The 25,230-nt window shown below is 39.3% G+C and overlaps 1 protein-coding gene across 9 annotated transcripts in view; it reads left to right on the top strand.

Moving 5' to 3' along the window:
* The window catches only part of SMAD5 (SMAD family member 5), a 35,643-nt gene extending 15,120 nt beyond the window's left edge, over nt 1–20,523 (top strand). For 6 of the 9 annotated variants that reach the window (XM_090064119.1, XM_090064116.1, XM_090064111.1 and 3 more), the window contains 6 exons: nt 5,939–6,510; nt 7,758–8,009; nt 10,340–10,459; nt 11,259–11,480; nt 14,037–14,293; nt 15,101–20,523. In XM_090064119.1, coding sequence (XP_089920245.1) covers nt 6,108–6,510; nt 7,758–8,009; nt 10,340–10,459; nt 11,259–11,480; nt 14,037–14,293; nt 15,101–15,244 — 1,398 coding nt within the window. In that variant the 5' untranslated portion in view covers nt 5,939–6,107 and the 3' untranslated portion in view covers nt 15,245–20,523. Of the gene's footprint in view, nt 1–5,409; nt 5,508–5,938; nt 6,511–7,757; nt 8,010–10,339; nt 10,460–11,258; nt 11,481–14,036; nt 14,294–15,100 lie in introns of all 9 variants that reach the window. The other 3 variants (XM_090064113.1, XM_090064120.1, XM_090064121.1) reach the window with 1 other exon arrangement.
* Nucleotides 20,524–25,230: the final 4,707 nt, after the last annotated feature.

The raw sequence follows: 25,230 nt of genomic DNA, 5'->3' as shown, positions 1-25,230 counted from the left end.
ACACATTTGCTGCGAGCGAACACTGATGGAGTGAAGAGACTCTTGTTGAAACTAGGTGAAGTGGTAGTTGCCTAATATTTCCAAAGGCTATATTATTAAATAGAAATGCACCACATTGCAGTTCGGAAGAGAGAAGTGAGTTCATAATAAAAACGTTATGTCCGTAATGTCAATGTGTGAATGTTTAATATAAAGAATGTCATCTGCAGGCATAAAAATATATACAAGGATTTGAGTCCAATGACGCTGTGCACTGGAAAGTGCTTGCACAGTACACATCTCTTAGCAGACTTATCTGCAGAAATTCTGCTTAAAACTGTTAAGCTGTGTTGGTAGTTCTAGTGGGCGGCTTGTTTATATTTTGAAACTGAGTCAGTCTAAGTTGCTTCTAATTACAGGCAAGAACATTCATTGTTTTAGATTGGAAATTGTCATTGAAATCCCTGTGTATTTGTGTCCTTGCATTTTTAAAACAAAAATCTGTCCAATAGGGAGAGGCTGGTGCTGATGCTTCTGCAGTATTACAAAACTCGGTAAGCTGCCCTCCGCCCAAAATAATTGCCCGCCCCTGGTTTAGTGGCATGCTATGGGTTTACCACTGCCAGCGATACTGGGAATTCACAGGCCATGGTGTTATCTACAGTGAATTGTTGGCAAATGAAAACCTAAACCCATCAGTTACGTAGGGATTTAGAGACAAAGCACCCTAGCTATAAAGACAAGCTTCCTGATTTTTTTTTTTAATGAAAGTGCAGAGATTTGAAAACATCACCAAAAAAGACTGAACATGTAAAGGGTCTTGATGCCCATCTTGCTGGGGTCATCAGATCCCAGCAGTCTTTCCTGCCCAGCACAGGGGGCTAGACCCGATGATCTGTAAGGTCCCTTCCAGCCCTTAAGAACCATGAAACTATGAAATGAGCCTACTGAGTTTATTCATTTATGACATTTTCTTCACCTGCTCATAAGCTGGGGGAAAAAAATCTCATGGAATCAGAAACATGAATTGCTTAATCTTGGTAGAGATGTGTCTGTCAGTTGTCAGGCATATAGTAGCTGGAAGACTTGCAGTAATCCTTCTCATTACTCTCTCTTTCCTTGATAAGTGAAACTTAATCTGCAAGTTCTGCTGATAACAAGTTTGTTTATATTTAGCTGCTCTGATGAGGTATGAAGAAAGGTTTCAAACAATGGACTTGTTCACACGACATGTTTCCTTCCATGTGCTGTAGTCATAGGGAAGAACTTGTAATGTAAAATTTAAGTCTGCCACAATGTCTCGTTCTGATACTGAATTGAACTTCCCTTTGTATTCAGTAACTAAAAGCAAGCTGGGTGTCCTTTATCGCATTTTTAACTTGTGAGTAGAATATTTCATCTTGTGGTGTATTGAAGTGTTCTTTTTCACATTTAAAAGTAAATAAATAAAGGAACAACCTGAGAGTTGAGCTGCATTCTTAAATAGCCACATAAGGTATATACTGGGGAAAAAAATTGGGCGATTTTATTTGGTTGGTTAAAAACCATGACCAGTTTGCACTTGTGAAGCGATAATAATGTCTAGAGTGACTGTCCTGACAAATCTGCTGTTGTCTGAGGAGGCTGTTAAGGGATTCACATGTAACATTATAAAGGAGGTGCTACAGTTTAAAGTTTATCTCTGAACATATAATCTCCTTGGTTGTGACAAAATATCCCACTGCAGTTGCAACTAATTGTAATGACTTTGCCCCTTTAGAAAACGTCAGTAGCTTTTGAACATGGCTGGTCTATTGAGTTATCCTGAATACTGTCCTTGCATGAAACAGAAGTGGAAGGCTATAAGCGTAGTATATGTGGCTTCATTGTAAACTTTAAAACTGTTTTAAAAAATCAATTTTAGGTGGAAAACATGCTTTAGAAAAAGGGGTTCCAGGAATGTTTTGTGACATAAAACTACCCACAGATATAGTCAGGTTTCAGTCTACAAGGAAAAATAATAAAACCTTTTTTTTGCATTCTGTTTCTTGTATGAAGTAAGGTTTTAACCTTTCAGTATTGCACTCTGGCTAAATGGAGTTTTTCAAGCACTTATTATGAAAGCAGAATTCACAGTACCATTTAAGCTGCTGGAAGTCTTATTGATCTTTCCATTGGCTCTTAAATGCATTTCACTTTTTCTTTCTGTTAAACGATGATAAGGAAGTCTGATCATACTATCAGGTGGCTACAACTGATTTATGTTGTGCAAATTATATAGATCTGTAGAACTTTCTTCTTAGGTGTAGTTTGTCCTGCTAGAAATTCTATTTGCTTCCTCATGTTTTATGAAGTTAGAAGTTAAGTATCCTACTAGCAAATTTGATGCAGCTAACTCCACACTTGTCTTTGCATATTCGAATCAGTTTGACTACTGTCTGTGTACTGCTTTGAGAACACACTTTGGATAAAGCTGTAAATCCCTGAGTCTGTTCTGCAGTTCATAAACTCCTTTTCAGTGTCCATTTATGAAAATCAGTGTAAGGTTGCTTGCTAGGGAATGTCTTTCCCAAAGGAAAGAGAACTTTCCTTTTTGATAATACAAATATCCTAAAATGCTGCATCAAGTTTGGATTAAAATATCTGTTTTAACAGATTTGTGAGCCGTATTTTAGTGTAGCAAGAAGGGAATAATAAAATAAGACTGAAATGTATCAAATTCTGCAGATTCTGACTCCTGATCGAAGCTTTGCTTTTCTTCACATATCACTCAAAGGGTAGAGGATAATCTCTCTCTTTTTTCTTAAGAAAACCAGCATGGGTGTGTATACAGCGATAGTTAAATAAAATGCTTTTCCAGAATGATTATCTTCAACAGTTTTGTAACATAGCCTCTGTAGACAAGTTCTTAAAGAAATGGGTGAAGGATTTACTTTGCAGTCTTAACTGTTCTGAGATGTTGGAATGGGTATGGCCATTTTTGCAAACATGTCTGAAACCATCACCTTCTGTTGTAACATCTTAGGGATATTAATTCTGCTGGTTTTGCAGGCTTATGATTGAGCTTTCAGAGCCGACTCAGAGTTTCAAGACATGATGTTAGCCTCAGAAAAACTTACAGAAAAAAATGTGCAGTCATGTTTAGTGAAAGAGGTTTCTAACAAAATTCTTTCAACACTTGTCCAGCAGGTGCTACTTGTTCTAATACACATCTTTATGTTATATAAACATCTTTGTGTGTGAATAAATGGCCCTTGCACACTATATTTATACAGCAACTGTGTCAAATGTTGCTAAGTAGAACTAAAACTAAAAAACTTTTGAATCCAATGGATGTGTGTTACACCATGATTACATACTGAACAAAACTACTTCTAATTTGTACATGTTATTTGCTGGGCAGTGCCAGGTAAATATGGTACTCAGTGGAAAGATGAGATGGAAATAATTTAGAAGTTTAATTTCAAGATACTTGAAATTTTCTCCTAGGTATCCCCAATGCATGTATGCAGTAAGGTAACCCATTTAAGGTATTTTTGTGTGCACTGCTTGCCACTCAGTAACTTCAGCATGGAATGGATAAGAGGGTAGCTCTTATACTTTAAATAATGTTAAAGCAGACTGCAGGCTTTTGCTCTCTTTTCCCTATTATTTCTGCTGAAAATACTAATTGTTTGATCCTTTCTACATGGGCCTATTCATCTTAGTGTGGTGAGCAAGGACTGAGATCTTGGAAGGCTGCACCACTGGAAAAGATTTTTGTATGCGTGATCTGAAACCAAGATATTGTGAACCAACTTCATACTTAATATGCAAATTAGTAGGCATGTCATTGATGTGTTTGCTGGGGGTTTGGTTTTGTTATGCTTTCTACTTTTAGCATTTGCATAGATAAGCTTCCTTTCTGACAGTTGTATGTAATGGTTCCCCCAAACCTTTAGGTTACTACTTGGTAGTATTTATTGAAGTACTGCATTCAGTAAGTGCTGACTGAAGTAATAGAAGACCTCTTTCTTTCATTTCTTTTCTCATTTTGGTATTGTAATGAGCATTTAAGAGTAAGTAAGATGCTTCTAATGAGAATTACCATTAATTCCCCCACCTTCCCAGTTTAAAATTCCTTGTTATGTTGGGAGAATTACCATAGCTTTCAAAGTGATGCTGTAGGATAAGGCCATTTGTAGTAATCATCTGTTCCAAATTCCTTTTTCCTTTTGTAGAGGGGATGCCCATAATATTTTGTGCATGTGTGTTACATTTGATCTTGGTTGCAGCAAACATGCTTGTATTTTAAAGGAAAAAGTTAAATGTTTGTGGTTAGTGAGTATTCTGAACCCAGAGTGTCATTTACCCTTATCTGATGTTCATAATTGTGGCTTGAATTTAGGCTTAAGCTAATGCTTGAATTGCTGCTGATGCAGTAATGGAGTGTAACAGCCAAGAACCAGGTCACTACACTCGGAGAACTCTTTTTTTTTTTTTTTTCTGGTGGCTCAACATTATATATAGGAAGGTACCCATGGTTATGTCTTAAGGATTCTTAAAGGTATTGCCCAGTATTGTGTCTGGAGTTAACTCAGAAAAGCTGAGAAGTGTTATCCGGTTACTTTTTGCAGCGTGGCAGAAGTAAAATATTCTGACAACTGGAGGAAGTGATATGAGAGTATTGGCATTTTGAAATCATATACTTTTATCTTGTTTAGTACTGAAATACTTGGGTGGATTTTTTTAAATCATCATTATGCTTTTCAGCACGCTCACTGTCCAGAGTGTTAGGTGTTCTGATTCACCCAAGTTTATCAAACGCTGAGAGACAATATTGTTTGGCAGTCTCTGTAGCAAGAAAGGAAGCATCTTTTGTTATTGACATCCTTTCTGTTAGCTCTGCCCTTGCTTTTTGCCAGCTGCTCATTGTCTGTGCTTGCTTGTGTAGTATTCACAAGGGATTTTACGAGTTCTTATCAATTTGTTGCCACAGCACATCACTTCCTCTTGTCATCGTTACTCCCTGTTTTTTTAAACAATTTTACCCTGGAATCTGGTGGGTAATAGAAAACAGGGCAGCACACGAAATCCATTTTTGTAGCAGTTTTGTATTGTGTGATATTGTTCACACTGGAAGGGAGAGATCCTTTCTCAGACAACAGGACATATTTATGGGGCTGGTTCTGCTCCACCTTTTTGTATCTTTTAAGGGGAGGAACACTGTTGCCCAAGACTGAAAAGTCCATTATTTCAAACCGTCAGAAAACTGGCAAGAGGTACAAGGAGGTGCAGCATAAAAATGAAGTGGCCAAGGTGACTGACCATGTCTAAATCCTTTGTTTTTCTTGTTGGTTATCCCCAGTGGTGGTTCAGTTTTTGTAATTACTAGCTACAAGAACTGGAGTATCTGAGCGGGATCCAGAGACAGCCACTTGATAGAAGCTCCAGCATTTTTTTTTTTTCCAGGATCTGGAGGGGTGACATGATAAGCTTCTCTCGGGAAACCACCCCAGGAATTTGCTGCTCCTCCTTATCCTGAGTTTGTATCTGCCTCTGCTGAGTAGGTTAGTTACTTAGCTGCTTGGTAAATGTTTTAGCTTCTATGCAAATGTATGCTTTGCCTGGCCTGTGTGTGAGAAATGGAGATAAAATGCTTTCTTTACTTTGTGCTAACTGTAATCTCATTTAACCAAATTCTGCCAGAAAAAATCCCACCTTGTGAGGGATGGGCAACAGAACCTTTTGTCTGTTGGAGCCACTGCTGTCATTCCCTCCCTGTAACACTTCGCAGCTTCTCCAGGAGGCATAAACTTTCTTTCAGTTAGAAGTATGAGAGGTGCGGTGTAATACTTTGGCAATCAAAAAAAGTGGATGCAGTAGCCATGATTCAAGTGAAAGAAATAGCTTCTCTTAGTTGCTTTTCATTTCTGCCTCTCTTCCCTTCCTCTCCTCCCCCCCCCAAAAATGCAGAAACTAACTACATTTTTTTTAATAGGATTAATTCAGAAGACTCGTCCTCTGATAGAAAGACGTTAATTACCAAGTGACATCTGCTCAATCAGTTGTTGTCTTCCAAGAAACAATACAGCTTATTCACTGCAAAAACTGCTTCTTGCAAACACTGAAGTTTATTTGTGTAGAAGTTCCTTGAAGACTTGTGTCAAATGACGTCAATGGCCAGTTTGTTCTCTTTTACTAGCCCAGCTGTAAAGCGTCTGTTGGGCTGGAAACAAGGAGATGAAGAGGAGAAATGGGCTGAAAAAGCTGTTGATGCCTTGGTAAAAAAGTTAAAAAAGAAAAAGGGTGCTATGGAGGAATTGGAGAAAGCCTTGAGCAGTCCTGGACAGCCCAGCAAGTGTGTTACCATTCCCCGTTCTCTAGATGGGCGACTTCAAGTGTCTCACAGAAAAGGCTTACCCCACGTTATTTACTGTCGTGTTTGGCGTTGGCCTGACTTGCAGAGTCACCACGAGCTGAAACCGTTGGATATTTGTGAATTTCCTTTTGGATCGAAGCAAAAGGAAGTTTGTATTAATCCATACCACTACAAGAGGGTGGAAAGCCCAGGTATGTTTTAGGATGGTGGTCTGTGTGGTTCATTTGAAGAAGCTGACTCTCAATCCAGGTGTCTCAAATAAAATGTTCGGTGTGTCAGTGTAGGGAGAGAGGTGTGTAAAATTGTGGCTAGAATAGGTATGGATTTCTTGATAAAATCTTACTAGCATTTCACTACCTAATGGTCCTGTCTATACAAGGATATTTTCTGTGTTAAATCTGGATTCTTTTTATTTTTAAAGGTATTACTTAGTTTTATTCCCTTAGACTTAGTAGTAAAATTTCCATTGACTTCACTGTGATTAGAATTTGTCTGAATACAAAAGCAGTCACCTGAAGTTCTCACATTATTTGGGAAACTGGTCTATAAATCTTTATTCTTACCAGTAAGCCAGTGATGTCTTTTTTTTTTTAAGTCATGGGGAATTTTGTAACTCTCAGTGGAGATGACATGGGAGGAAGAGAAGAATTTCATTGTTGGGAGGGGAGTGGGTAGAACAGAACCAAGAAGATACTTCCTAATACAGCGTTCGCAAGGATGCAGGGGGAATTGTTTGGGAACGTGGCCGTGAGAAAAGGTGGGGTAATGGAGTTCTTACAGTTGGGAGTGAAAGAGAAAAGGGTCTTCTGTCTTTGGGAAGTAAGTTTTGCAGTAACAGCAGATTTTTGCTCCAGTGGCTATGAAAGGATTTAGAAAATCTTTCAAATGGGAACCTTATAATTGATGAGCTCAACAGTTGAGGTTCTTCTAGCCACAGAAACATAGCTATGGTATGTGTAGGAAGACGCGTGTTTAACAGCCTGTTACACTCCCAGATATAATACTCATGTTGTAAGAACATTGATTATTGAATTTCCTTCCTTAAGGATGTGATGTATTCATGTAAGTTTTTTGCAGTTAATCACGTATATTGAGAAAACATAAATCCTTTAAAATTATTATTACTTTAGCACACTTGGTATGTATGCTTTGTACAACAGACTCCCTGCATGAGTATTAAATGATCATTTTCAGGTGATGTGACGCATACAAACAGTTCTGTTCTTGCCAAAGTAAAAAGTTCTTTTTCACTGCTTATTGGGCACATTTTAAAATGATTGGGAAAAGAACTGTAACTGTTTGATTTCTTTTTTCTCGCTCCTTAACTAGTGGGGAAAGAATCTTCTTGCATAATGTGTAGTGCATTATTTTGTTTTTCATTCTAGTTGAGTGTTTCTTTTTGTGTGTGTGTTCTTTTTTTTTTTTTTTTCTTCTTTAGTTCTACCTCCAGTGTTAGTGCCTAGACATAGCGAATTCAACCCACAGCACAGCTTACTAGTTCAGTTCAGGAACCTAAGCCACAATGAACCGCATATGCCACACAACGCTACGTTTCCAGATTCTTTCCAGCAGCCCAACAGCACTCCATTTTCCATTTCACCGAACAGCCCCTATCCACCTTCTCCAGTCAGCAGCACTTACCCAAGTTCCCCAGCCAGTTCTGGACCTTCAAGTCCATTTCAGCTACCAGGTAAGAATAGTCTGTGTGTGAACTTTACTGAGAAATAAAAAGCTTGCTTTGGTATCATTGTGCTAAAAGCTATTGCAATTTCTTTTCTTTTTGATGTTTCTGGTATTGTCAATTCATGTTGGCTGAATATTGGCCGATTCTTGTATTTACTTATCATTCATTCATTATCAATGTTTGCATTTAGTTTTATTCCATTTCCTTACTTTTATATTGCTCAGAAAGAGATCATGTAGGTTATTTCTAAGTTTTTATTTTCCACATGACATTTGTAAGTATCAGATGACAAGAAATGAGACTTCTGAATTTATCTCCAGTGCTTTTAAATAAGCATTGTAAAGCAAGATGAAAGAAATGTCTTTTAATATTAACCCTGCTTTCCCCATCAAAAAAATCCATAGGATAAAGTAAATAGCCTTAAAATAAAGTTGATATGAACAAAATCTGTTATCCTGGAAGATACAGTTTTTGTTACGCTTCGTTTGACAGCATGGAGTTGTAGGTTTTTATAATACCACAAATGCCAGAATGCTGGGGTGTACCAAAGGGTATTTAAGTAGATAACTTCTATAATCTCTCAAGTTTATGCATATGGTCATCTCTAGTAAATAAGCACTTAGCAAAATTAAGAGTGTGTAGCGCAGTTGGCCAAGACAAGGCCTTATACTTAAACTTGATGATGTCTTTGTCGTGCAAAACCTTTTTTTACGTGTCCTCCAGTCATTTGCAAAATTTCAGGGAATATCCCAGCTACCAGGAGGGATTAACCTTTTTGATGTTTGGTGGGTATTGAAAAACACAAAAAAAAGAAAAAACCTGCATATGGAGCCTTTGATACAGTATCTAGTTAGTAGACACAGTACCTGAATCCACCTATGTAATTGCATATAGACCTCATTGATGGCAGCTATTAAATTGGTCAGCATTCCAATATGTGTATCTTGGTTCCACCCATCTTCCCAGCGCATTTAAAAATGGCAACACTTTCAGTAGCAGTAGGCTGAAATACAAATAATGTAAGGATTGGGGTTACACACAGACCTCATGAGATGAGGGTTGCAAGGAATTATTGACGTGGTGGATACACAGCTTTTGAGGAATGGAGGGATGCAAGGAGAGATTGGTGTATATATAGTTCACTTAGCCATGTCTCTTAGCCAGCAGAGAATCTGATCCTCTGGCATAGTTTTCCATTCTTCCCAGGCAAGGAGATAATTTTATATTCATGCTTTCTGCTGTTGTGTGCGTGTCTCCCTGTATCTCTCATATACCAAAAGTTTAAAAATTCAAAGTCTTCCCTTCTCCTCTCTACCATTGTTTATTCATTTTTCTTTGTTTCTAAGGCTAAGGGTTTGTTAAAATTGGTTTGTTTTAAAAGATGAAATAAGTGCAATCGTATTGATCTCCTATAAGTGAGTTCTGTAACTATGAAACGGCCAGATGAAAACAACCTTCCATTTTTTCGTAAGTCCTGTCCTTGTATCCCAGTCACGTAATCAAGAATAAGCCTATCAATGGAGATAATTGCGAAGACATGGGGTGCCTCTAGTAGCCTTGGCTGGTTTCAGGTTGCTTTGCAGATAAGAGTGAAAACTTAGCATCATCCCTTGCTTAGAAATGCTTCTTGCCTCTCTTTGAATGATAACTGAGCTAGATAAGATTCTTTGGGTTAATGTGATATCTTTTATTAGACTAACTAAATAGTTGGAAAAATTGTTCTTTGCAAGCTTTCAGGCACAAACGCCCTTCAACAGGCATTCAAGAGAGTCTTCTGTTGGTTTGGGTGCTCTTCTGGGTAGATTAGAAGTCAATATGCAAAAATGCAGGTTGTGAAAATGCAAATGGATGGCATACAATAGGTGGGGCGGGGAAAGGGGGATGTTCACCTGGTGAAAGAATGCAGCTAGTAAACTGTAGAGAGGTTACCTGGGGTTCTGAGATGACAGGCAGGTTATAATATACCATAAATCCATGTCTATATTTAATCCATGATTTTTTTCTATCTAGTAGCTCTATGAAGTGAAGTTCATAGGCTCACTTTTTTGTCCACCATACATTTGCATTTTCACAGACCTGCAGTTTTGCATATTGGCTTCTAATCTACCCAGGAGAGCATCCAGACCTACAGCAGACTCCAATGCCTGACAAAAAGGGTGTTTTGTGCCCAAAAGCTTGCAAAGAACAGTTTTTCCAACTATTTAATTGGTCTAATAAAAGTTATTGGATTTACCCAAAGAGCCTTGTCTGCCTACGTCCTTAGACCAACACGGCTACAACCAACAACCCTGAGCTAAATAAAGCATTAGGTTTCACTTTTTGGTTCCTCTTTGCAGCTGATACTCCTCCTCCTGCGTATATGCCCCCTGACGATCAAATGGGGCAGGATAGTTCGCAATCTATGGACACAAGCAACGCTATGATTCCTCAAATTATGCCAAATATATCCAGCAGAGGTAAGTTCATATGGTAGATAACGGATGAGTTTTGGTTGGTAGCTTAACACTAAGGGCCAAATTGAGGGGTAACTTAAATGATTGAATAAGTTATGTATTAGTTGATATAATTTTCAAATCAAACTGGAGACAGTCCAGGCATACCCAAGGAAGTGGATACAAGATAAACACACCTGACCTAGTTCACTTCATACTCTTGTGTTGTTTGGCTTTGCTTTTTAAACCAGCTTAGTAGTAGAGAACCACAAGACTCATTTTATTTAAAATGCATATAATGTGACAGTTTAGAAGAGTGATTTTTTTTTCCCCCCCTTTCTCCCCACATGAAGTGTTGAGAATTTGCCTGCTTACTATGCCATTGGGAGTTGTGAATGTTCAGCACCCAAGATATTGGACCCCACATGCTGCTTGTAAATAAAATTATATAGAAAGTCTCCCTTTTGTATCTGACAATACTTTTTAGAATATGTTTCCTTTTTTTGCTTTTTGTGGGTCTTTCACATACCCTGGAGTGGGGAGAACAATTTAAATACTAAAATTACTATAAAACAAAATTGGCAGAGTAAATTTAAAGTAGTTATACATGAGAACACCTTAACTTTTTAAAATTGACTGGCTTTCAACACTGGGTAGGGTGCTTTTTAATCCTTTCCTGCTGCCTTTTAAGTACAAGAAGCAGAGGTTAAATTGCTGAAGCATTTTTATGGGAAGAGGTTGAAGGGTTATTTGACCCTGCTAGATTGTATATTGAAGTAAGTTTATGTAAGTTGATTGAATTTTGATTTTGTTTGTTTTGTAGATGTTCAACCTGTTGCCTATGAAGAGCCTAGGCACTGGTGTTCAATTGTGTACTATGAATTAAATAATCGTGTTGGAGAGGCTTTTCATGCATCTTCCACCAGCATCTTGGTAGATGGATTTACAGATCCTTCTAATAACAGAAACAGATTCTGCTTAGGTTTGCTGTCCAACGTTAATCGGAATTCAACAATTGAGAACACTAGGAGACACATTGGAAAAGGTAAAACACCAATATAATACATGCATCCTTTATGAATAAGGGACTAATAGCAATAGGCTAAAAATAGGTCCCTCGAACAGTTACTTTACAATATACAGAAATTGAGACTGAGACTGGTGTCCAAGCAGATCTACAGTATGCTTGCAGATGATAGATAGCTAGATAGTTATATTGACTGTTTTTGTTTTTTTTTAAAGCAGCTCATGATTTGTTGTATATACATCTGGAAGACTGCATGACTTCTGTGTTCAGCTCTAGACAAAAATGATGAAAATATAAAAATTCCCTTTTTCTTGAGTAGGCTGACTGCAGGACTTTGTGCCAGCACATTAACCAAAGGGAAGTCCTAGGGGACATCTTGTTACAGGACCTATCAAGTTGCATGCATACAGCTGCCTTTTTAGAGCATGTTCTTGCTGCCACTTTCAGTATATCAAGGCATTGTTCTCAGTTTGCATATGGCATTTGAGCACTGTCTACAGTATGTTAAGCGTCATTTAGGAGATGAAAGGAAAACTCTGAAATACTAAAATAAGGCTGTAAGGACTTGTTTTCACTCAGTGACTTTAATGGGTGTGGGGTGTGTGGGCACTCATGCATTCACTTATATGTTGTAGGAAGAGGGTCTTGGTTTTGGCAGGTTTTTAAACCCCTTTTCATATTCCTTCCCCTCCTCGTGCAATTAGCTAGCTAAGCCTTGACAAGAGAATCCTCCCTCCTCCTGCCCTGTTCTTTATAAAGGTTTCTTGGCACTTGAGGATCAACTAAAGAGTTTTCAGATTTCCTTGGCATCAGGCAAATTGAAAGAGTTACAGAGTGCCTTAGAAAACCAAAGTACTGTAATAAAAAGAGTTATAACCCTTATGGTTTGGTCTACTTCAGACTTGGATGTATAGTTTTAGTTATTGGAATAATCAGTTTTGCTGAGTTTGTCATTTTTACCAGGTGTACGATACAATATAAAGAAGTTTGCACTCAAGTTTTAACCTAAAGTAGGGCTAAAATCTCTAATCCTTGATCATTGGTAGAATAAAGATGTAACTTATTCCTTCAGTTGGGAACAATTAAAGGACAATTTCTATATAAAATGCTAGTTTTTCTAGGGAAAAAAACCCTCTATTATACCCTTCTGAAACTTGCCAGACATTTTTCACTTGTTTTTGGCTCGCTACAGATCAGTCTCTCTAAAAATGCCAGATTTGTCACATGTCCTTAAGTATTTCAAATGGAGGTCGCTTTTGGAATTTCAGGAGTAAATAATTTAAAAATTATTCTTTGTAATTTGTTGCAGGTTTTATTTCCAGCCTCCTATCTGTTTGTTTTTCCACTTCCCAGAAATCCTGCACTAGCTCATTGGCTTGAAGAGGCCAGCGGGGGTAAAATTGAAGAATGGAATTGATTGGCAGAAATCTGTTTCCAAACTAGTCCCAAATCTAATGGTTTAGTCCCTTGGAGTTGATCAGATGGCAAGGCAGTCTGCCTCCAGATTCCTTTTTGGAAATGACAGCCCACTGCTGGGTCCCAGTAGACTTGATGAGGTTCACTAACACAGGGGTTCCCAACCTTTTTATGCTGAGGACTGGCATCCAACCCTTTTTTATGGGGTTGGCTGCTGGTCTGCAGCCTGCTGGTCGCTTCCAGTCTGCAGTCTGCTGGTCCGCAGTCGCTTCCAGTCAGGCAGCCAACCCGCCGCAGAACCCCTGCACTAATGTTTCTGACATTCTGAAAGATCCCCTCAATTTTGTCAAATGACTAAATTCCCTCCGGCAGAAACCATGTTTCTTAGTGGATGTGCCTTAACTGAAACTGGGACGTATCAGCCCTGTCAGCGTTATTGGGAGGAAAAGTTGGAAGAAGCTTTGCTGAAGTAGGAGCAAGGACCCAAGTTTGGACAATGAGCATTTTAAATAGCTTTGCCTTTGTTGGATGAGTTTTTAATTCTTGTCTTTCAAGTAGTGACACATTAGCATAATATTACAGTATTTGAGTTTCAAGCCGTGCAGTAAATTTGCATGAGAATTTTACAGCTGAATTAAAGAAAAAGAAAAATTCAGATGTATTTTTCCCATTGATCTCAAATTTGAGTATATTGAAATGTTGGGCCCAGTCTGATGTGGGTTCAGCTGACTGGTAAAATAAGATGAAAGGCTGAGCATACTGTGAATATACTTTCTCATGCAGCTCTCAGTATTCCTCCATTCTGATCAGAAACATTCTTATTCTGGTCCTGGTTTCCGATTTTACAAAACTGCAGGCTTTTATAAGCCACAGTGTTCTCAAAGCAACTGGCTGAGAAGGACTGCTCACTTTTCCCTGTAAAGTGAAGCTATTCAGTCTGTTCTATAATTGATGAAAGAAGGACATCTAGTGGCTGATTATAAAATGAGTGTTTGTTAAACAGCATGTGCTTCAGGTTCGCTGAAAAAAATATTTTTTTCTAGAAAGCTCTTCAAATGGAAGTCTGACTAAATTGAACTCAAAGCTCAAGGGACCTATAATAACAACAGCACTTCTGCAATTAGCTTGAACCATTTTTTTTCTAACTTTATTTTTAAGGCGTTCATCTTTACTATGTTGGTGGGGAAGTCTATGCCGAGTGCTTAAGTGACAGCAGCATATTTGTACAGAGCAGGAACTGCAATTATCATCATGGCTTTCATCCTACCACTGTGTGCAAGATTCCCAGTGGCTGCAGCCTAAAAATTTTTAACAATCAGGAGTTTGCTCAGCTTTTAGCTCAGTCTGTCAATCATGGATTTGAAGCAGTTTATGAGCTCACCAAAATGTGCACCATTCGAATGAGTTTTGTAAAGGTAAACACATTGTCTTTTTATCTTCGGCATTTAAAATTTTCCTGAGTAGTCGCTACTACTTGGGGTTTTATTGCTTGTTGAGATGACTCCTCTTTCAGCCTGTGTGCGTACAGTCTTTCCTATTGTACTGTGGAGCATGAGGGATGTTCTTGTACCACCAAGGATTTATTTTAAAACCTCAATAGGTGTTAGACATAGTGAGAGAGAATTTATCATTCTGGTACCTGAAGTGAATGCATTACTTTAATTTCCCCTCTCTAATTTACTGCTGGGCCTCTGTAGTGAATTTCTGCATTTCTAAGGTAAGAAGGGACACTACACCAAACACAGATGATAGGACTTCCCTGGATTAATTCCTGGATCAAATCCTGTACATATGGAATGGTAGGCTCTATCATCTTGCAGTTTGTCCATAGTATACAAATTGGTGTTAACCCTTATTGGTATAATAAGGGTTAACACTGAGACTGGACCTTGCTGTGAAGCATTCTGTGTCCCAAAGAGTTTAAAATCTAAATTTACTTTACAAACAAGATGAGAGGAGGTATTGTATTTTGTATGCATGCAAAAAAAAAAAAAAGACCAAGAATTTATTTTTGGCTAAGGAGCCTGTGGTAGAGTGAAGACCAGAAGCCAGAATTCTTGCATATAGTGCCTAAAGCTCAAATTTGTCCTTCTTCTCATCTTTCCACCCTCTTTGTCCCCCACTTACTTGTAATCTAACAATCAGATGCCTCGCAGCATTTCTTTGTACAGATTACTGGTATACCTTCATAATTACAAATGTTTTTAAATTTTTTTTTATAGGGTTGGGGAGCAGAATATCACCGGCAAGATGTCACAAGCACCCCATGTTGGATAGAAATTCATCTTCATGGGCCCCTGCAGTGGCTGGATAAAGTACTGACACAAATGGGCTCGCCTCTTAATCCCATCTCCTCTGTTTCATAGTGCCGAAGTATTCTCTTCAAGTTAAATCTTTTTAGCGAACTTATTCTAATTCTAGAGAAACTTCAAAGGTGGATACTGTGAGCTACATGGAGAACATATTATGGTTAAACTTCTTACCCTGGTGTGACCAATTCCATTGTGTATTGATGATCAGTTTTACATTTCAGTTTGTTCTTGTGATACTCAAGTGACAATTGAGACCTAAGAAAAAAAAGTCTATTGAAAATTTTAGAACATTTTTTCCTTAAACAGGTATTTGTCTTAACTGGAACTTTTTCTGTCATGTAGGGACAAGAATTTTGAAGACTGACTATAGGGAGTAAATACATATCATAGATTAAAAAAAAAATATTAATAAACTGCTGAACTTGTGCAGCTCCAGCTTACAAGCAGTATTTTTAGTAAAGCTGCATAACAATTTTGGATGACAATTCATAAACAAAATTAGCCTTTATTATAGCTAATTTTGCTTCAGTTTGAACAATGTGATTTAAGTGTACACATGTTGAAATTATACTTTTTTTACAGATACAGAATGGTGTAAAACACTTGCATTATCTATTGAAAAAGTGCTGTCATAAACACACTGTATATTCATTGCAAAAGAGCAAGCATTAGCTTCATCCCTCATCACTTTTTTTAATGTTGCTTTTAACCACCGTTTAAATAGTAATTGATGAAAGGTAAACTTCCTACACTTCTCTGGACTTAGTAATTCTTGGTTTTTTTTTCCCTTTGATTTATGCCCATACCATTTGGATGTTGTTGCCAAGGTCTAGCTTTTTTTGTAGATACCCTCTGTATTTTAGCATAAACACTACTTTTTGTAAAGGCAGTACTTTTCTTGGAAAGATTTAAGTGTTTTTGGGGTTTTTATTCTTCCTAGTTGCTTTTGACCTGTGTAGAACTGGCGTGTGTTAAAGTCCTAGTCTCTCAACACTTATTACAGTATTAGCGATTAAGCTGTATTTAATTCACTTTGCACAAATTTGATCTCTTCTGTTCATGCTAGTCAAAGACTGAATGGCTTAAAACTAAGTAATTGAATGCAAGGCCTTTCATTTGTAAGTCACCCACACAAATACAAACCTGTTTGGTAATGAGCAAAAATCATTGCTACTAGTGGCCTTTATGATAAGTGGTCTTAGTCCAATTTTTTATGAGCAGCTATCCCCTGGCATATGTAGTCTACCACTGTATTTGCAGTCTTAGCAGAGAAACAAAGGATTGAATGGACATAGGAGCAATTTAACCTCTTCATCCATGTAGGAAACCCTTCAGGGAGATGGTGGAGGTGCAGTGGCAGGGTGCTGTGAGAAGGGTTGGACAGCTGCTGCCTGTGCTGAATCTGTTTTGTAAAGAGAGGGCAACACCCAGACTCAATGCAGACACTGAATACAATCATTTAAAGGGCAAGACTATCTGGAAGAACCATTTCAGTGAAGAAATGACCTAAAAGAAATGTAGAGTGGAACCTTTTGACTGAACTCAGTTATAGCCTGACTCTAATTCCCAAGGTTTGTTTTTTTTTTCCTTAATATGCAACCAAGGCCTGTTAATGCATATAATAACTCTGACTTATGCAAGTAAAGGTAAAAGCATTTGGGAATTGGTAAAAAAAACCAAAAAAAACCCCTAAAGCTCAGGTACTTAAAAGTTGCCTTGTAGCTAGTTGCTGCAGTTCCTGGGTGTATTGTGTGCTTACCTGAGTTATTCTTGTATCCTTTATTGGTGATAGAGCTTTTGCTGAATTGTGGTGATCCCTTCATCACATGGTACATTGGTAAAGAATCACCTTAAAGGAACAAGGCTGTTTACATATCAAGAAAACATGTTTCTTTTGAAATGCCTTAAAGGAATAAAGATAGATTGATACTTTCATAGATCTTTAATGCTATCTTGTACAGAAATTTACTGTTTTTTGCTTGATTTATTTTAAAATATTTTTTTTCTTCCACCATTTTAAACAACAAGCCCCCTCCCCCTGAAAAAACACCAACCCTTCAGGACAAAAAGTAACAGTGCTTTGCCTTTCAGTCTGTTGCTTATTTCTTTGAATGATAGCCAGTTGATGGTTTTATCGAATGAGCTATAGGCTCAGCTGTGCCCTTTCTTTGTCACTTTATCAATATCAGCACTATAGTATCTTGATGAATTCATGTTTTTATTAATGCCATGAAATGCGGCGTTTAAAAAAAAAAAAAGTAAAATATCGGTTGCAGGTATAAAATTTTTCTCCATCCAAGGCTGAATGCTAGCTGGGAATGGGGGTTTACTTGGGTGGGCATGTTGGAGTTAATTCTTAGTGCTAATTTTGAAGCTAAGTTGGCTGCACATGGTACTGTAATTACAGCAGTGCTGCCACGTGTATCTAGTCAACTCTGGATGCTGTTTAGCACTAAAATAGCTTGGCTAGTGGTCGCCTACTTGCATTTATTTGCTTGACCTGTAATGCCAGCAGCAGCCTGGTAGCTGCTTCTTCAGGACAAACATGGAGGGGCAGGCTCACTAAATATTGCTCTGGTGCGCTTTTTTTAAGTGTTTATTAACAGAAAGACTAGGACTCTGAGGCCTTCAAATACGTAGTTTTGTAACTTATGTTCTGCTTATCGTAGCTTTTCCTAAATCCCATTTGGCTTGAGCTGTGCCGTTGGTGTAGCAGTTCAGGACTCTGTGCATAGAGGGGCAGGTGGAGAACTGCTTTGGCACTAAAGATGTTTAAATTCTATGATAAGAGCAGCCACCTCAGTTTTTACAGTGTACTTGTGAATGTAATTGCTTCCTAATTAAGACTTGCTTCTAATGATAGATGGAGTTATTGGCCTGACCAGTTTGTCTATGATGGATGATGATGCCTGTTTAAGTATAGCCCAGGTCACACTGAATGAAAACATTTTGGAAATGGAGGCCGTGTGTAGACGAAACAAGAGGCACGCATGCACGACACTTTGAAGTGGGCTAAATGCTTTTGCACCACTTTAATGGTGTCGGTGTTTGCATGTCTCGGCGGCACATTGCACATTAATTCTAGCCACTGTTGCAGATTTGGTGGTATAATGCGCCTTAAATGACTTGGGGCACAGCAGACTAAAACTCTGAGGAGGTTTTGGTTTTCCTGCCCCTACAGCCATGAAGCGAAGCACTGGGCTCCATGCAGCTCAGGGGCTCTGCAGGCCGCCTAGCAGTGGCCTGGGAAGACAGGCTCCACGCAAGAAAAGCAGCAAGCCTGATTTCTCTCTCTCTCTCTCTTCCTCCCCCCCCCCCCCCCCCCCCCCCCCCCAAGCCTGCCTGGCTCAGGTGTGTGGGGACCTGGTGCTTCCCTTCATGGCTGCAGTGCCCCCCGGGACTGCCTGAGCCGGGTGCCTGCAGGCAGGTGCCGCCTGAGGTGGGGGCCACCAGTGCCATGGAGGGAACAACCAGTCTTCCTCAGCTGCCCAGGGACCGCTCCACCCACCAGCAGCTCACCCTCCCCTCCCTGCCACTGGAGAGGCAGGTAAGCGTGTGCAGGTGTGTGCATGACACAAAGGTTTAAAGGGCCCTAAATTGAAGCAGTGTTTTTAAAAACCCACCGCTTCAATTTAGGGCCCCCGTTTCGTCTACACGTGCCCAAAGTAACATTATTCTCTGGGCACATTACTAGATCATAGCAACCACTAGCAGTAATTGATAGCAAAGAGCCAAGGACAGGTGTATGCTGACCTTCCTTTTTGGATAGTTTAAGGGGCTGTTAGGCATGACCATAGCATGAAAGCTTGCACTTCACTCTGGTTAGAGGACTCAAGGCTTGCAGGCTGTCAATTTGCATTGTTCATGAGCACTAAATACACTTAACTGTGTTGTGGCAGTAGTTGTACATGAAGGGATGATATTGGGTTATGGTATCTCTAGGACCAAACAGTAACTTTTTCAGTGTGACTTATTAGTCTTGCAAAATGCCCGGTTAGTCAAAATAACCATGAAGCAGCCTGTATGATGATGTTGGTATGGGCCTCTCATCTTTTAATAATGATGAATTCTTAAGAATTTTTTTTTGCTGGAAGCTATGGAATATTTTCAGTGTTACCATATAAAATTGTTTACTTGTCAAGCAGATATTCTTATACTCTTAAGACGGGAGAAGAAGAGCTTTTATAATGTATCAAGATTTTTCCTTCTCTCGAAAGACCTTGAAAAGTAAAAGCTAATGTTTTAGTTCCCCAAACTGTTGCTAGTAGCAGTCCTTAATAAATAAAACATTAAGAACATTTTGCCTTGCAGGAAGGGTCAAACTAACTTGTCTTATAGTCTTGAAGTCTCTTTTCAGGAAGGAAACCTATTCTGAAGTCAAATTGATAAACCAAGCCATCAGATGACATAATTGTACTTTATTGTGCTGCTCCATAGACCTGCTTCTGTGTGTATTGCAAGCCTAACCTTGTTGCTTCTGTTTACATTGTAGAAAACGGTTCTAGCAATGAGTTGGTTTTTTTTCATTTAACTCTAAGCATCTTTTTATTTTGTTTAACTCTAAAACGATAAGGTTTTGCTATGTTATGTTTTTTAAGGGTATTTTGCATACTGCTGCTCATATTTCAATAAACATGAAAAATCTCCTTTCGGTATGATTTTTTTCCCCCTAGTTTGCTGTATCTGTAATTCAGTATGTGCCTCAATTAAATGCATTTAAATGTCTGTACGGGCCTTTTCCGAAGTGTAGTTTTGTGTTCTACAAAAGTACAATGACTTGAACTCTATGCTTGTAACTGTCGCTACTGATGCCTTATGCTATCATTCTTTACGGATGTGTGAAATAGAAATGTTATTTCCTGCATAATTTGCCTGGAAACGTTATGGTGGTCATTAGGGCTTTTAAGAAGAGAGATTTTTATTTTATTTTGGTAACCTAATGTATTACATACTTTTGTCAGCTGGGTTCTGAGACGAGTTGAAACAGATATTAAGATAAATTACAATAACACTATGTACATGTATTTTTTTTGTAAGTCGCCCGGTATTAATCTGAAAAATAGATACCCTCAAACTGACAGCAGTTGTTTGCAATGCATAAAATCTCATAACATATCTGTACACTTATTGCTATCTAGAGTTTAATTTCTTTTTTACATTTGTGGCTAGCATACTGCTTTTTAAACAAGTAAGCATCTTGTCTAAACATGTAGAACTTGAAACTAGTGACTGACAGCTTCTTCAGGCAAAGAAAGGCTGTTAGAATATTCTTTTTGAAACTTGCTTTAAATATTTCAATAAAATGTAAATTCAGTTTGTTCTTTTTATGATCAGAGTAGCTGCCTCTGTATTGTTGTTTAACCTGGTCTTACCGTATGTTGCGGTGGGGGTGGGACTCCTATTTCTCCTGCTTGCCTTTGACACTTCTTGGCAACTAGAGCAAGTATTAATACAAGTTTAATGATTTATGGTAAAAGAAGAAAGAGTCAAATTAAGGGAAAACTTGAAGCTTTTTTTAGGACATACCCTCCCAAGGGGCCCCCTCTTCCCTCTCACCCCTGGTGACTTAAGGTATTTCAGGTTTTATTGGTGATTGAGCTGGTTTGACAGAAAAGATCTTGTATGGTCACTGGGGAATCTTTTTTGTTAATACTATGAGGGAAGGGACTGACATCCTTATTGAACAAAGGAAACCAGCTTTCAGAATACTTATTCTTTTTTTCTTGAAATGGTGATTTTTTTTTCATCCCAACTGTGACTCGGTTTACCTAGAAATCAATGATAGTACCTGGAAATCCAGAATTTGAATACATCTGAAACATGTGTCTTTAAAAGTTACATTTGAATCTAAACGCTGCAATGTAAACAGTTGCAGTGTAGATTATTACACAGTCCAGTGGGTAGAAAATTGGCTTATGGGATGCGCCAAAAGAATGATGGTGGATGGGTTGGTTTCTTTGGTGTGGGGGGGGGAATGCAGGCAGTAGGGTCCTCCAGAGCACTGTCCCGGGACAGGTACTCTTCAGTATCTTCATGAGTAAGTTGGATAAAGGAGTAGAAAGCACTCTGTCCAAGTTTGCAGATAACACCAGACTATGGGGAGAGGTACACAAATTAGAGGGCGGGGAGTGAATCCAGGCTGATTTGGACCGACTGGGGAAGTGGGAGGAACAGAATAGGACGCAGTTCAACAAGCATAAGTGTTGTGTTGCACCTGGGGAGGAAGAATGGTCAACACTCCCATAGCCTGGGCGGTACCACTAAGTAGCACAACTGCGGGAAGGATCTCGGAGTTGTAGTTGACTCCAAAACGAACGTGAGTCACCGATGTGATGAGGTAATAAGTAAAGCTAAGCGCACCCTTTCTTGCATAAGTAGGTGCATCACAAACAGGTCCAGGGAGGCAATACTTCCCTTCTGTGTGGCACTGGTCAGGCCGCAGCTGGAGTACTGCATCCAGTTTTGGGAACCGCACTTCAGGAGGGATGTAGATAACCTGGAAAGACTTCAAGAGGAGGGCCACCTGTCTGGTTAAAGGCCTACAGGGAAAACCCTACAAGGACCAATTGAGGGACCTGAATCTCTTCAGCTTCCTCAAGAGAAGGCTGAGAGGTGATCTCGTGGCTGTCTACAAACTCATTTGGTGGGGGGGGGGGGGCAGCAGGAAATGGGGGATACGATCTTTACCAGGGCGCCCATTGGGGTAATTAGTAGGAATGGCCACAAACTGAAGGAGAGCAAATTCAGATTGGACATCAGGAAAAATCTTTACAGTGGGGGTTGCCAAAATACGGAATACGCCTCCAAGGGAAGTGTGCTGTCCCCTTCCTTGGAGGTGTTTAAAAGGAGATTGAACCAACATCTGGCTGGGGTCATCTGACCCCAGCACTCTTTCCTGCCCAGGCAGGGGGTTGGACTCGATCTAATAGGTCCCTTCCAAGCCTAAAATCTATGAAATCTATGTTTTTGCCACAACAACATCCTTTGCGATTCTATTCCCATGTGAGAAATGTCTGATATTTTACAGGAAATAATAGATTGTGCAGGCTGTCAGCATAGGTACAAAGTTTATTTCATAATTGTGACAGCCCCTGTGTAAGCATGACAGGGAAGACCAGTCATTTGAGTTGGTACAAAGCTGAAATGCAGGTGATGGCACTGCTCAATTTAAGCAGGAAGTACTGAAAAGGACTCTGGCTGGCAGCCAAGCTTCTTGTACTTGATTCTCGCAGACTTTGTATCCTAGAAAATGTATTGCTTTTCCAAAAACACAGGTCTGCCGTACTGCCAGTAACAAGAGGTTTACACATTAGGGTAGGAAAGCCTTTTTATGGTGGCACAAAATGAGAACAAATAGACGCCCATATCTCTCGTCTCGCCGCAAATGCCCAAATATGTGGCCGTGACAGAAGGTAGTAATAAATTGTGCCTTTTTGTAGCAGCAGATGACTATTTGCTTTGTAGCGTGAGAGTGCAGACAGCCTGAAGCTGTCTGTGCTCTCCATCCACCCTGAGTAGAGACTCAAAAGGCTTGAGGAGCCTGATCCTACGAATCCCAGGAATTCTTGCGTAGTATCGGGTCCCTCAAACTCTGGGAGACCCTGCCTGGCCTCCCTCACCTACCCAGATTTGCCTCAGAGATCACAGGGACATATCTCCCTAAGCCAGGGAAACCAGGCTGGTGCTCCAAGGGTTTGAGGGGCCCGATTCTACGGGGGAATTCCCAGGGTACTCGGGACCGGCCCAGGAAAACGCATTGCCTGTTGTCCCACGGCTGATCCGCTTCATCTGCCAATGTCTGTTTCTAGTCATAAAAAGCTCAAATGTGATTTAATGAGATCCTACTACATGGAATCATTTTGGAGACGGGGAGAGCTTATTTGCAACTGAATAGCTTCTCAAATTAGCAACATCATAATGGTCCTTCTGGGCTGGAGTGTATCAAAGGATGTTGAATGAAAACCCAAGCTGGCATGCAAAAATAAAATCTCTAGTCTATTTCTTGCTGGAATTAGCAACTGCTTTCTAGATCTTTTTTAAGGTCTTTTTGGAAGGTCAGAATTCAATTTCCATCTGCGGCAACTTTCTCATACAATAACTCATCACTATCAGTTGAGATATTTGGGTTACTTTTAACCCAAGTGTTAAAGCCTGGGGGATTTTAAGAATGCTTTTCCTACTAATTGCCACCATCTTGTAAAGTTTCTTTACCCTTTATTTGCTCTGTTTTCTCAAACTGAACACGGCTTTAAAATGTTTTGTCTGGAAATTCAATATTGGCTTCAATAAAATAATTCTACAACTAATATGACTCAATTAAAATTACATTTTGTAGACCAGAATGTAAATGACTTGTTAGTCTGTTCTTCCCTGTGCAGAAATTATGAAGCTTTTTTTTTTTTTTTTTTTTTTTTTTTTTTACACAAAAAGTACAATTCATACCGAATTATTTATAAATATCCCAACTAAACATTAACATGATTCACTTGGAAGATAAAATGCTTTAAACAGAAAAGCATACATTGCACATGGAGTGGAGTATAGACTGTGCAGAAGGCTAAGCAGATTTCCACTTGGCATACAAAATAAGTTGAGCTACAAATGGATGCTATTATGTATCTGAAGCTTATCATATCTTTTTTTTTCTAAATGCATATAACTTCAGTTATGATCTGAAGCAAGAAAATATATGAGCTCAAGCTAAAATGGCCCGTTGTGGTATTTTGTAGTTTGAGTTTAATGTGTATACGAAAAAATATTTAACATCTGTTGTTAGGTTAACTAGAGAAACTTCTAGCAGGAAAATGTTCAGTGTGTTATGTAGTGCTAACAGAATTTATGCTCATTGATTTCAATAGCTTCATTCAGCAGCGAAGGCACAAATATCCACCTTCATTAAAAGGCATTTTAATTATTTTTTTTTATAAACATGACCATTTTTTTTAGATACTACGATCTGTTGAAATTTTACTTTCTCATAGGAGTTTGAAAATCGTGCCCGTGGTGAGCAGTTCCAGTCATTCCTGAAATACCAATAGAAAAGCACACGTCTGAAGTTGTTATTACAGAGGCTTCAGAAACTCAAAAGTGCTTTTTCCAAAGTAGCAACTAATAAAAAGAAATACTGGGTGTGATGCTATGAGTGCTCCTGAGAACAAACTGGAAAGAGAGTCAGCAGTTGTGTGAGGGACTTAAAATTGGATCCAGTGAGCAAAAGACAAAGTAATCTTATTTTCACCCATATTTCTTTTGACTAATGCTTCCGTGGTACTCCACGGGGGAATTTAGACTCCTAAAAAATTTCTAGGCACCCCTATCCGAAAACTGTTCGAGTCGTAAAGGCCTGCTTTGGAAGTCCTATGCCCAGCGTTTCTGCTTCATCCCAGGAGCGATTGAATTGTGATTTCCTGGAGGTACTCTGGATCTCAGCCTGGATCATGCCTATCTCTGGAGCCTGTCTACACGGGGAGCACGCCTCCCGACGGGGTGCACTGGCGCTCTCATCCCCATGCATCCCCTACGTGCCGCCCCTGCCAGAAGTGGACCAGAAGTACTTATGGTCCACTTCTGCGTTTGCTGCCGAGTGACTGGGAACCCCCCCCCTTGCTCCTGTGGGACGCTCCATGCATCCCAGCATCGCAGCATTCACCAGCCGGCTGGTACCTAGGGTATATAGAAAAAACGTTTCAAGCTGTCTCTGTCCAAATTGCTGAATCTTTCCAAACTGATTTAAAGGGTTCTGATGTGATTTGGAGAGATTAAGGGTCCTCTGATTTGATTTGGAGATTCAGCCAACAAATCTGGCCGAAGCTCCTCCGAATCCAATCAGGGACCAAAGCCTCGCGCAGCCCTATTAGCTATACCCTTCCCCTGAGTGTGCGTGACAGTTTGCCAACATAAGCTGGAGGATTAAAGTGCTAAAAGGCTGTTTTTAATCTTCACTGCTTTGGAGGAGCAAAAAAGCGGTTAAATGCAACAAAAATGCTCTTTAATTCACCTCAGGAACGAACAGATCTAAATGAAGTGCGTACCACAAGGTA

This window comes from Crocodylus siamensis, chromosome 10, assembly GCF_052110815.1.
Source record: "Crocodylus siamensis isolate JL-2025a chromosome 10, ASM5211081v1, whole genome shotgun sequence".
In the NCBI taxonomy this organism is placed as follows: Eukaryota; Metazoa; Chordata; order Crocodylia; family Crocodylidae; genus Crocodylus; species Crocodylus siamensis.
Note: the sequence above shows the minus strand (reverse complement) of the source record. Positions and strands in the feature narration are given on the sequence as shown.